Consider the following 12,982-nt stretch of genomic DNA (forward strand, 5'->3'; position numbering starts at 1 on the left):
TGGTAATCAAAACCTTGAAACGCACCCGAAAAACCACAGGCAGCCAGTGCAGCTCGCGCAGGAGAGGTGTTACGTGGGAGTACCTAGTACTCCCCATCACAGCCCACGCGGCTGCGTTCTGGACTAGCTGCAGTCTTTGGGCGCGTCCCAAGGGCAGCCCCATGTAGAGAGTGTTGCAGTAGTCCAGGCGAGACGTCACCAGTGCATGAGTGACCGTGCGCAGGGCATCCCGGTCCAGTAGGGGGCGCAATTGGCGCACCAGGCGAACCTGGTGGAACGCCCCCCTTGCCACGGCTGCCACATGGTCATCCATTGACAGCCGGGCATCTAGGAGGACGCCCAAATTGCGCGCCCGTTCCACAGTGGGCAATTGTTCGCCCCCTATGGCCAGCGATGGAATCAGCTGGCTGAACCGAGGCGCCGGAAGCCACAGCCACTCAGTCTTGGAGGGGTTGAGTTTGAGTCTGTTGTCCCCCATCCAGACCCCGACGGCTTCCAAATATCGGGACATCACTTCGACAGCCTCGTTGGGGCGGTTTGGGGTTGAAATGTACAGCTGGGTATCATCAGCGTAAAGATGATACTCAACCCCAAAACCACGGATGATCTCCCCCAGTGGCTTCACATATGCGTTGAACAGGAGAGGCGAGAGGACCGACCCCTGTGGCACCCCACAAGTGAGTGGCCTCAGGGTCAACCTCTGCCCCCCTGTCAACACACAAAACGGTGCCTCCGACTCCCATCCCCTCCAGCCGGCGCAATAGGATACCATGGTCAATGGTATCAAAAGCCGCTGAGAGGTCTAATAGGACCAGGATAGAGGAACAACCTCTATCTCTGGCCCTCCAGAGATCATCAACCAACGTGACCAAGGCTGTCTCCATGCTGTGCCCGGGTCGGAAGCCAGACTGGCGTGGGTCTAGATATTCGGATTCGTCAAGGTGTCGTGGAAATTGCTGCGCCACCACATTCTCAACAACAAGAATGCTAATCTTGTTTTAACTTTTTGTCCTGCAGCCAAAATAAGTGTTTATATGTTAAAAAGCATGATGTATACTGTTCTTAAACGTTTTATATGAAGGTAAAGAAGTGGCTTACCTAATCCAGCAGTAGCTTTCCCTACCACATAAACAGGTTTAGTATTCCATTTTTCTCTTAGATAGTTGTTCCAAGCTAAAATGAAACAATGCAAATTTCACATTTCATGCTATGCTAAGCCATATGCATTAGTGAACAAACCACAATAAATAGATCCAAACAATCTACTAAAGTAAAACCAAGGAAACAACATTCTGCTCACCTTCTTTTTTACAACTATCCACTAGATATAATTTAACAGCTTCTACTGCTCTTGGACTGGTAAAAATTAGTCCACGATATTGATCAGGATGAAAAAGCTATTTGTTGAAGAGAGGGAAAACAATAAATAAAATATTAACTGAATTTTCACCAAGAAATCTCAAAAAGCGAAGTGTTAGTTTCAGTATTATTTTCATCAAAATCTCAATACATGTAAAAGCACTAAAACTTAAGAAATAAAGGGATGCTATTATACCAAATTTTTGAAAGTTTATTGTGTCAATCTGAGTGCCAACTCTGAAGCGAACCTGGCTGAAGTCATCTTGGCCGCCTCATAGTTGCCACGAAGCCAGAAAGGGGGATGGGAATGGGGAAGTAGATAGCCAGGTTCCAGTCAAAACAAAATGCTTTCTTGTGGGAACCAAGGTCATTGAAACAGGTGGCCATTGAAAGAGGAGAAGAACCTGCCTTCCATCTTCATTGGACAATGTGACCAGTGACACTTAGGAATGTGGGAGTTTGATTCTTTTAATTAGGTGAGAAGAGAAACTTAGGTAGCCTTCTTCCCTCTGTGCTTGGTTTATGAATTTTCATTCAGAATCTGCTTAAAGATTGGTTGGCCTTAAAATCATTTAGAGTGCTTGTATTGGATATAACATTGGTCCTAACCTGAACGTTCATTTTAAGTAGAATTGAGGGAGGGGTTACTCGTGGGTATCTTCAAAGCCTGATTGGTCCAGAGACTGAGGGAAATTTCTTTAATGCTCCACCATTCCCTACTGGTTCCCAGTTTCCTCGAGGTCGCATGATGAATCTGCAAAACCCAAACAGAGACTGCCCGACCCTCCGCTTGCCTAGCTGTCTAAGGCTTAATTAGGGAGGGATGTAACCCCTCCCTCAATTCTACTTAAAATTAACGTTCAGATAAGGACCAACATTCTTTTACCAGTAGAATTGAGCGAGGGGTTACTCGTGGGACGTACCCAAGCTCAGTCCCAGGGAAGGAATTAAGACGCAGGGGAAGGGCGGTCGCCACCTGCTGGAAAACACTGCGCCCAAAGGTTGCACCTGCAGATGCAAAAGAATCTAAACAATAATGTCAGATAAAGGGAGTCGGGGATGACCAAGTGGCCGCCCAACAAATGTCCTCGAACAGAGCCCTAGTGGCCCACGCTGCTGTAGCAGCTGCGCTCTGCGTGGAGTGGGCCGTGATCCCCGAGGAAGGAGTCTGGCCTGAGAACTCATAGGCAGTGGAGATAGCTTGGCTATCCTCTTCTCCAGAGCTCATTGCCACCTAAGTTCATCCTTGACTGTTGCCCTGAAGGGGCGATGGGCAGCAGAAGGCTTGGAGGGTCTGTCCATATCCCCTTCCTGGGCTTGATCCAGGGCTCCACGGGGGCCTGAGCCATGTTGGGCCTAGAATCACCCATCTCACTCACTTGGTCTTCCGGAGGAGAGAAATGTGGCTGGCAAAGACTCCTGATGGGGTCGCGGCCTTGCAGGAGCTGCTGGGGCTGCAAAATGTTGTTGTCCTGCCTGCCGCCCTCGATTTGTGGCCACGATGCAGGCCCGATGGCCGCCTCCACGTGCGTGCCTCAAAATGGCCACTGGAGGCTCTGCTCATCCCTTGGCTTGCTTCTCAGGGCAGCTGGTGTATCTGCGGCTCACTGGGCTCCTTCCCACTTCTTCGCGCCGCGGCTCGACTTTTCACACCACGGCTTGACTTTGAAGCCGTGGCTCAGTGTTTGAAGCCGCGGATCGGCTCCCAAGTTGCGGCCCGGCTCTTAAAGTTAAAGGCGCAGGTTTTTTTCTTCAGGCACGGCTTGCCTTAATGGAGCGGCAGTCACGCCACTCTTCCGACTTCGCAATCCTCCCGCGGAGCTGCAGGGATGGAGGCTGTCACCCCCACTGGCCCGAAGACCGGACAGAACTCCAAAGACCCATGGGCAGGAGAGAGGCTCCAAAAACGGATCTCCCACTCCGATTTGAGCCGGAAACCCAGTCTCTGAGGGCAGCAGCTCAAGTAATTTGAATTTTAGAGGCAATTAGTCAAATTATAGCAATTTTACTTACAGTTTAATTATTTTCTCTAGGGAACCAAAGCCAGTGCTTGGACCAAAGACTGAGAGGAAACTGGGAACCAATAGGGAATGGTGGAGCATTAAATAAATTTCCCTCAGTGTCTGGACTAATCAGGCTTTGAAGATACCCATGAGTAACCCCTCCCTCAATTCTACTGGTAAACTGTAGTTAGTTCTTGACTTATGAGCACAATTGAGCCCAAAATTTCTGTTGTGAAGCGAGACATTTGTTAAGTGAGTTTTGACCTATCTTGCCACAGTTGTTCAGTGAATTGCTACAGTTGTTAATAACATGGCTGTTAAGTGAAATTGGCTTCCCCATCAACTTTGCTTGTCAGGAGGTTGCAAAAGGGGATCACATTACCCCTGGACCCTGCAGTCGTAATGAATACGAGTCAGTCGCCAAGCATCTGAATTTTGATCACATGACCATGGGGATGCTGCAAAGGTCGTAAGTGTAAAAAACGGTCATTAATCCGTTATTTTCAGTTCTGTTATAACTATAAACGGTCGCTAAATGAAATGTTGTTAAGTCGAGGACTACCTTTTTAAAACGTTAGTCCTCACTTCAGAAACGCTGAAAATGGTGCTCATAGTTGTATTGTAAGTGAATGATAAATGATAAACTATTTTAGTTTAGTTTCATTCTCTCCCCCCCCCCCACTTTCAATAGTCTTGATGGTAAACTTGTTTCAGAGATTTAGAATGCAACTTTATACTAATACAAGTTGGAAGCAAGTCTCTTTATAACCAGAGAGGGAAACTTCCAAACTGACATAAAGTAATGTGATACTAAAATATGCTAAATGAAATTCAATGCAAATGCTATAAGCTTTTTAAACTGTTTTCAATCTGATTGCTGTTTTTTTAATAAATGTGAGCTATCCAGAGATGTAGATAAGTGGGCAGGCACATAGATAGATTGAATGAATATTTTTTTTTAAATTAAGACATTCTTAAGCTTATAATTTGTTCTGACCACCAAAATTAGATGTGGTCACAGTACTTCAACTCCATGATAGTAATTACCCCTCTCTCAGAATATTAGAACATTAAAGTTAATTGCAGAACACCAATAAAAAGGGAGTCATTCTTCATGCAAAGAATAGAATTTGCTGCCATGAAAGATGCAAGGCACTAAATGAGTTTAAAACACTACTGACTATACACATTGGTGAATGATGGAGATATTAATGCAGCCATCAACATGTACAATTATATTTACTGCTACAAGCATTAAAGATCAGTTTGTATAAAGCAACAGTAAAAAAAAATTTGTGAGTTTTCTGAATATATATGATACAATACCATATGCTCAAAATACTGGGATAAGAGGTTTTGGCCTGGATTAGCAAGGTTATTCTTATATTATTAAAATCCATTATAGTTTTCGCTTAATTCTTCATTATCATAATATTAGGCTAGAAGAATTGGTTATTACCAAACTGTTAGGAATCAGACATTTTTGCTTATCTATTACAATTCACATAACTACAGTCATACTTGACTTACTATAAGTGTCCTCTCCTCAATAGGATTTATACCATCAACATTTAAATTGCTAACCAAATAAACAGAATGAAAGGAAACGTAAATGCATAGTTTCAATAGCATGGGGTATTACTACAAATAAAATTCAAAACTTACTTTTTCAGAGAAAGTTTGAAGAGAAATAAATTCAAATGCTAAAACTGGAATTAAAGTTGCTTTGAGTCCATGTGAACCGAATTCCTTTAAAAAAGAAGTACATATTTTTATGGAAACAAAGAATCCCAACTGAATTATCTCCCATTACCCACTGAAACACCTAAAATTATGGATTTAAGAACAGAACAGAACAGAACAGAATAGAATTCTTTATTGGCCATGTCTGATCGGAAACACAAGGAATTTGTCTCTGGTGCATAAGCTCACACATATAAATAGCAAGTAATAAGTCATAGGGCATAATCATAGTTACAATCATTAATCAAGAGTTACAAACAATAATTGATGAAGAGAAGATAGCAGGGAAGATGAGAAAAGATGAGAATATAATATAAACATTGCAGTATTTTTTTGTTTTGTTTTTTGACTAATCAGGAACCTGTGAGCTTTAACTATGGCACAAGATTGAATGACCTATGTTATCAGATCTGGTTTGAAGCAGTTTGATACTAACATGTTTTCACTAACAAATGCCTCAGTTCAAGTACCTATCTGACTCTGACCTCAACTGTAACACCTAACCTAAATCTGGAGGTGTATTTCATCCCAAGTTTCTGCTCTTGTGATTTCTTGCCTCTGGAAAATTGATGGAATGCTCTAGAGCTTGGGTCATTTTGCTGATCTAGAGAAAAGAACAGTCCAAGTATGGATTTTGGAAAATTTTATGGCAGCAGATAGGCATTTACATTTTACAAGTACTTCTGGAAATTCTTAAAGTATTGTAACAAGACAATTCAAAAATTATATAAACATCAATAAACAGTATAATATATAACTCTAAGTGCATACCATAAAGATATCCTGTTGAAAGTAGTGAAAGATATATAAACATAAACACTTGGTAAATTCTTTTATACTGTAAAAATATTTTAAATGAGACAATGATTGCATAAAGGTATGTTGTTGTTAAGAAGACATTCAAGAATGTAAGAGAATTAAGCTTATTGAAAAGAAAGAAATATTAATCGTAACTGAAATATGCTGTACAATGAAAGTGAGGTTTTTGGTTATATTGGATGGAAAAACTGTGATTGTATATGTAATCGAAAATACGGATGCAAAAACACTTGTAACCAAACGACATGCTGTATGTAGTGGATGAAAATTTTTTAATGTTGTCTTTTATGTTTAAAAATAAAAAAAAACATGTGGAAATAAACAGCAGTGAAAATAAAGAGAAATATATCTAGCCATGAAAATTATTTCACAAATAATATCATGCCAGGGGGGAAAAACTTTGGAAAAGAATAGCAAAAGGCATATTTCATCTACTCTCCAAGAATATATATGTGTAAGACTTTGGCAACAGCTTCTCTGAACTGTTTTCATTGTGATGTGGAAAAATGGCTGAATTCATACTAACAATCCTGCCCATGTTTGTACATGCTAAGTAATTACTTCATTAAAAATTAATTTTAATGCAGTTAGGCTATATGATGTTAAATGTGGAAGCTTTTCTATAAAAAAAAACTGCATTTATTTTATGTAAAACAAAAATATTATAAGAAAGTCAGACGTTAAAGGCATCAATCACCATTTCTACTATTCATTCTAATTTAAATAAAGAAGGAGATTGCTGTAATGAAAGCTAGCTTTATTCCTGAGCAAGGAATAGTCTAACAGATCTTCTATCTGCTGAAATACTGAACAGTGAATTTCGAAAGCAGTATAAGAAATAAATCTTCAGTGTAATAGCACGCCAAATAAATAGTAGGTATTAGCAGCCCTTATCTTAAACAGTCATTATCTATTCCTTGTTAATATGTGTCTTACTTCATAAAGTGCTGATAAATTATTGTGAGGGCTTATGTAGGAGAAGGAAATTTTTTGACACTTTGGTAGAAACCAAAGAAGATTTCTTTAAAATATAATCTGTATATTATTCACCCACGGTATGTCAATTTGATAAAATGCCATGTATTTCATTTTCAGGAAATAATTCCTATAAAGTTGAAAAGAGAGGCTACAATATAATACAATTTTACAATAAAAATGAGTCACACATTCAATTACTTCTGGCTTACTGATGTCACGACAGGAGCCCTTAATTCATAGCTGCCACGAACTGTAAAATATTATTTCCAAAAGACAATTGAAAAGAGGCACAAACAACTAACATATTGTCTGAGCCTAGACAAAGCTGGAAGTTTTTTTTTTTAATCATTCAATTCTTAGTGAAAAGTTATCTGTTCAGTACATCCATTACACTAAAATGAAGAATTACATTCTGGATGAGCTGGAATGCAATTCCAACACTCATTTTCTTCTTAGGTTACTCACCTTTATGTAAGAATCTGGTCCACCATCATTTTCCTTTGGATCCTTCAGTAACAACACTTTCATTGTTTACTTGTGAAATGCCTTGTAATGGGGAAGCACAAAATGGAAACAAATCTAAATTAGGATTCTTTTTTGTACAAGAATTATACTGGTTAATGCTCACAAGAAACAGGATAATTAACAGTAACTAAACAGTGTTGGTCACACGATGAGTACGCACTCAATGTGCACCTTCTGCAATTGCATATCAACCCTGATAAGGCTAACAACATGCACGTTGTTTTTAAATGATACAATATGTCTTCGCATCCTGAAAGGAAAAGGTGAAAAGAATTTGCAGTGGTGGCGAAGAGTGGAAAATGAATGTATTTTACAAATATGCAGCATTCTTAATTGTATACTGTGTATCTTGCATTTAACTTTGTAAAATATAATTTTGGACATTCCACCAAAGTGTTAGAAGAGTTCGTAACCACAGTTATAATAGATATTTTCCAATGCCCTTACAGGATTTGCATGTAGACACCTAAACAAGCCCATCCCAAATAATGTTGTCCTGCACAAAAGAGATAAGCTATGCCTGCCAAGAGGTTTCAGATATACTCCAAGTCAAATGTGATCATACAGCTCTTTGTCAGAGCAATATTGCAGTATTTGGCAGATAACCTAAGGTTCAGCAGCAGAGACATCCATTGCATTTAATGCATTGGGGGCCAAACCTAGGGGACATTCTCTTTACGTAGTATGAAAAAACCAGTCTCAAATCCACCAGAAATTCCCCTGAGGTCTAGTATTTATACAGGGTACTTCTCATCTGCCTTTCAAATGTGTGGACAATTTACAGTATAAAACACACGGCAACATTAAAACCATGCCTTTTAAATGAGACAATTAAAGCAAGTTGAATTTAGATCGAAATAAAAGTAGTGGTATTTTCTAAAAATGTGGCTGGATGGACTTTCTTATTGTCAGACAGCTGCCAATCTCATTGGCACCGTTTCTGTACAGCAGAACCTTGCATCCTCTCTTCTAAATATTTAGCCCAACTAACCCTGGAGAAGGTGAAATCATTCATGAAAGAGAGAATCAGGAGCACTGATCCTCAAAATGGTGTCACCAATGCCCCCGAATTCTATCGCCAATGGTTAGGTAGCCATAAGCCCTCTATTGAAAGGTATCTACGCAATCTGACTTTAAACAAATGTACATAGCCTTTTCAGAGGCCACTTAGATGGTCTCCCATCAGCACTAATGGTGGGACGAATTGATGGGACTCCTTATTTGCAGAGACTTTGCCCTTGTGGATTAAGGGAGACAGAAACTCGTCCTCCTGCCATGTCCTTTTTATGATGCCCAAGATGTGCTCTGGTCTCCTAATCATTTCCAAACATGAGGACCACTCGATTTTTAAGGGATCACATATCAGGTGGCCAAATATGTTTATCAAGTTATACAACTCCACAACATTTCTAATTAGATATTCAGATAGCTATTACCAGAAGGGATGTTGATTTTCTGGGAGGATGGTAGAGTGAGAATTAATACAGTGACGGAGGCGGAAGCCTTCATGGAAAAAGACAAGACTCTCCTAGATGGAACAACAGACAGTACGCAAGATATGAAAGGGCGAGGGGCCATGGCTCTGCCAGCAGACAGGGGAGAGGAGGCAGCAATGAGACTCAGGTCACAGAAGTGAATTGAAACTACATTGCAATTGTTGATACAATGAAATGGTTAGAAGTGATACAAAGTAAATGATTGAAGATGTTAAAGAATTTGAGGTAAATTTTAACTGCTAATATGTATGTAATAATGATATTTTGATATATATAAAAGTAAGAGAGAGATATGAGATCCGGGGGGAGCACCACCTTCCGTATGATGTAGCTGTCAAAATTTTTCTCCATACTTATGTACCCTTTTCCCCAAAATATTTGTAAAAATCAATAAAAACTTTTTTCAAAAAAAAAATTTCTAATTAGATATATCGTTTTACTGGGTTTTTTTTCCTCTTTCCCAATAACTAATTCTTCTGTCAAACAATTTTTCTTTTTTACTATAAAGGCATCAAAATCTATAATAAAGATATTGATTTGATCCAAAAAATGTGTTAATGTATGCATTAGTCATCAGGTTGATTTGTTTATTTAGTGTGATGCTTTACTTGGGATGTACACATATGTATGTTTTGTGTTTGCCTTCCCTAAGCTAAAGTATAGTTTGCTGGGGCTTTTTTATTTATGTATACAGTTTGGAGGGATATGTAATTTGTGCCTGGTTCTATATACTTCTTTGAATCCAGCCAGTGCATTTTGTGAAATAGCTACAGGAAGTCCTCGACTTACAGCCATTCAATGACTATTCAAAGTTACAACGACACTGAAAAACAATGACTGGCTTTCACACTTAAATTTGTGAAAGATCCCCAAGATCACATGATCAAAATTTGGATGCTTGGCAACTGGCATGTATTTATGATGGTTGCAGTGTCCCGGGGTCATGTGGTCACCTTTTGTGAAGTTGAAATAGATTATGTCCAGGATGTGATGGGTTTGTAGATATTTATTAGATATGGTGTTAGAGAGAAACATGGGTTGGAATCGAAAGAATGAGTTGTGGGTCGTCCCCCCTCCCCACTTTATCTTTTTTTGGCCTTTCTTGTCAAGCTATATCCCAAAGGTACTTTTTCAGGAAGCAACTGGACTTTCTGTTTTTTTCTTTGAAGACATTTTGCTTCTCATCCAAGAAGCCTCTTCAGCTCTGACTAGATGGTGGGGAATGGAAGGATTTATATTCCTTGCAACTCTGCTGAAGAAGCATCTTGGATGAGAAGTGAAACTTCTTCAAAGAAAAAAACAGAAAGTCCAGTTGCTCTTGAAAAAAGCACCTTTGGGACAACCATGATCTGGAGCTAAGAATCTCCATAGACATTTGTCAAACTATACCAGCGATGGCAAACCTTTTTTGGCTCGCGTGCCACAAGTGGGGGGAGCGCAGGGGTGTCGTGTGCGGGCGCGCCGCACCCATAATGCAACGCACGACCCCCGGTGCGCATGCGCGCACAACGCGCGACCCCCCCATTTTTACATGCTTTTTTCGCCCTCCCCAGGCTCCAGAGGCTTTATAGGAGCCTGGGGAGGGCGAGAAGAGCCTCCCCCGCCCCCCCTGAGGCCCTCCGGACGCTTCAGGGACCGTCTGGAGGCTTCCCTGAAGCCTTCGGAACGCTTAAAACCACCGTCCGAGCAAACCGGAAGTAACTTCCAGGTTGCTCGGAGGGTCGTTTTAAGCGCTCCGAAGGCGTCAGGGAAGCCTCCAGACAGTCCCCGAAGCCTTCGGAACGCTTGAAACGACCCTCCAAGCAACCCGGAAGTCACTTCCGGTTTGCTCGGAGGGTGGTTTTAAGCGTTCCGAAAGCTTCAGGGAAGCCTCCGGACGGTCCCTGAAGCCTCCGGGGTGGGTGAGGCTCTTTTCGCCCTCCCCAGGCTCCTATAAAGCCTCTGGAGCCTGGGGAAGGCGAAAAATAGCTTTTAAAAAGGTGAACTCAGCTGGCCAGCGCACGCATGCGCGCTGGCCAGCTGACAGGGCAGCGCCTCGCGTGCCCTGACAAATGGCTCCGCGTGCCACTTGTGGCACGCGTGCCATAGGTTTGCCATCACTGAACTATACCTTTCTTGGGAACCACATTGCAAGTGGTAGCATTTATGGCAGCCATACTTAAAAATACCAATGATAATTTTTAGAAGAGCATATATACTTTCCTTTTCTTAAGCTCTCAGACCAGAAAGATGTATGGATGTAACACTACATTAAACCATAGCAGTATGTCAACAGCATCATCAGTGTACCAAGTTTTACATAATTTATATTGCCACACCCTCTTCTTGGTGGGAAAATTTCTCCAATTATATCCTGATAGATATTTTTACTCCTATTGATCACTAAGAAGCAACCCACCCACCCTTTAATGGTGAATACATCTATTGTATTATGTACTGTATTATAGAGGAGAGTAAAGTTATGATCTGGTTGGAATGAGGTGCAGATGAATTGGATGGATATATAGGATCAGAAGTAGGATCAGGCCAAAACCTTCCTTATAAAACCTGGGGTTGGATGGGGTGAGGAATAGAATTATCTAAAGCACTTGTCTGGTCTAATATGGGAGTAATAGCAGGCCAAATTAAAATAATCTCCAATTACATCAGTCAGATTACCTTTGCCATAAACAAAATACTGGGTTGTTTTAAAAATGACTTTGGAACATAACTTCACCATAATATTGTGCTGATCTTTTTCTGACATTAGGGAAATATTATGATAAGAAGAAAATAATGAACAGGATACAAAGGTATTTTATTCCTCTCTTTCTCCCACAGAAAAATAAAAAGACTAAAAATATCTTTTTCCCTCCCTAATGAATACAGTATTTCTCGCCTGCTGCCTCTTCGGGGAGAAGGGAGGGGGTACTTCAATTGCACTATATTCTTAGCTTGTATAAACATGAAATCTCATGCCTCGAAAAAAGCATTTGTTCCTTTATACATTTATTATACACGTATTATAATTATACCCATCGATCCAATTCTTTGGGGCAAAATTCAAGTCATACGCATAATAAATAATAAAACAGAAAAAGCCGCAATTTACAGTCATTGGAGGTTGGCTACTACATAAGCCAACCGAACACCTGAAGTTGACCTTGCATGCTTTGCATTGCACTGCAATGCATGCATTGAATACACGTAGTCCTCAACTTAAACGCTTCATTGAGTGACTGTTCAAAGTTACAACGGCGCTGAAAAGTGACTTATGACCATTTTTCACACTTACGACCATCACAACATCCCTACGGCCACGTGATTTACATTCGGATGCTTGGCAACTGACTCACGTTTACGACAGCTGCAGCATACTGGAGTCACCCGATTCCCCCTTTGGCGCCCTTCTGACGAGTAAAGAAACCAGATTCACTTAACAACCGTCCAACCTATTTAAGAAACTGCAGCGATTCACTTGAACCCACGGAGCAAGGATCGTTGTAAAATAGAGCAAACTCACTGAACACATTTCTCATCAGTATACATTTTTCATCAATATCAATGTTGGGCTCAATTGTGGTTCTTACGTTGAGGTCTACTACCTGGTTACAGCAGGCTGACTGCATTTGAGAGGCAAAGAGGCGGACAGCCGCTGACTGCATTGAAGGGTTACGCACCCCTTTGTAACCCCCGAGAGGTCGCCCACATTTTTCTAACTGGGATCCGAAGGCTCCCCCTAAGGGACAAAGGCAGAAGCCAAGCTCCGCCCTAGACCGACGCTAACAGAGGGGAACTTTCGTTCCCGGAACTCACGCTCTACCTACCCTATCTGAGCCTGCCAAGCCGGTCATTGGTTGAATAGGAGCTGGCCCCCCTTCTCTTCGCCACTCACCCCCCGCTCCGCGGATCCTCCCCACAGGAGGCAGCGTCTCCGAACCTCGTTGAGACTCGTCGGCTCCTGTCCTCTCCCAGACCGGCCCTCGCCTTTGCTTTCGCTTCCCCGCCGCCAGCTGTTTCCGGCTAGCGAGCGCATGCGCGTAGAGGAAGAAGAATAAGAGAGAGAGAGAGAGAGAGAGA

At 41.4% G+C, this 12,982-nt stretch overlaps 1 protein-coding gene across 7 annotated transcripts in view; it reads right to left on the reverse strand.

Annotated features, from left to right (window-relative positions):
• The window catches only part of UROS (uroporphyrinogen III synthase), a 136,327-nt gene that overhangs the window by 11,680 nt on the left and 111,665 nt on the right, over positions 1-12,982 (reverse strand). The window contains exons 1-5 of one of the 7 annotated variants that reach the window (XM_081954816.1): positions 12,798-12,911; positions 7,368-7,448; positions 5,028-5,111; positions 1,301-1,397; positions 1,099-1,173 (exon numbers count right to left, since the gene is read on the reverse strand). In XM_081954816.1, the coding sequence (XP_081810942.1) occupies positions 1,099-1,173; positions 1,301-1,397; positions 5,028-5,111; positions 7,368-7,430 (319 nt within the window). In that variant the 5' untranslated portion in view covers positions 7,431-7,448; positions 12,798-12,911. Of the gene's footprint in view, positions 1-1,098; positions 1,174-1,300; positions 1,398-5,027; positions 5,112-7,367; positions 7,449-12,258; positions 12,466-12,492; positions 12,696-12,729; positions 12,912-12,982 lie in introns of those variants that run through there. The other 6 variants (XM_081954818.1, XM_081954813.1, XM_081954814.1 and 3 more) reach the window with 6 other exon arrangements.

The sequence above is a fragment of the Natrix helvetica genome, assembly GCF_964273705.1.
Source record: "Natrix helvetica genome assembly, chromosome: 5".
NCBI classification, from domain to species: domain Eukaryota; kingdom Metazoa; phylum Chordata; class Lepidosauria; order Squamata; family Natricidae; genus Natrix; species Natrix helvetica.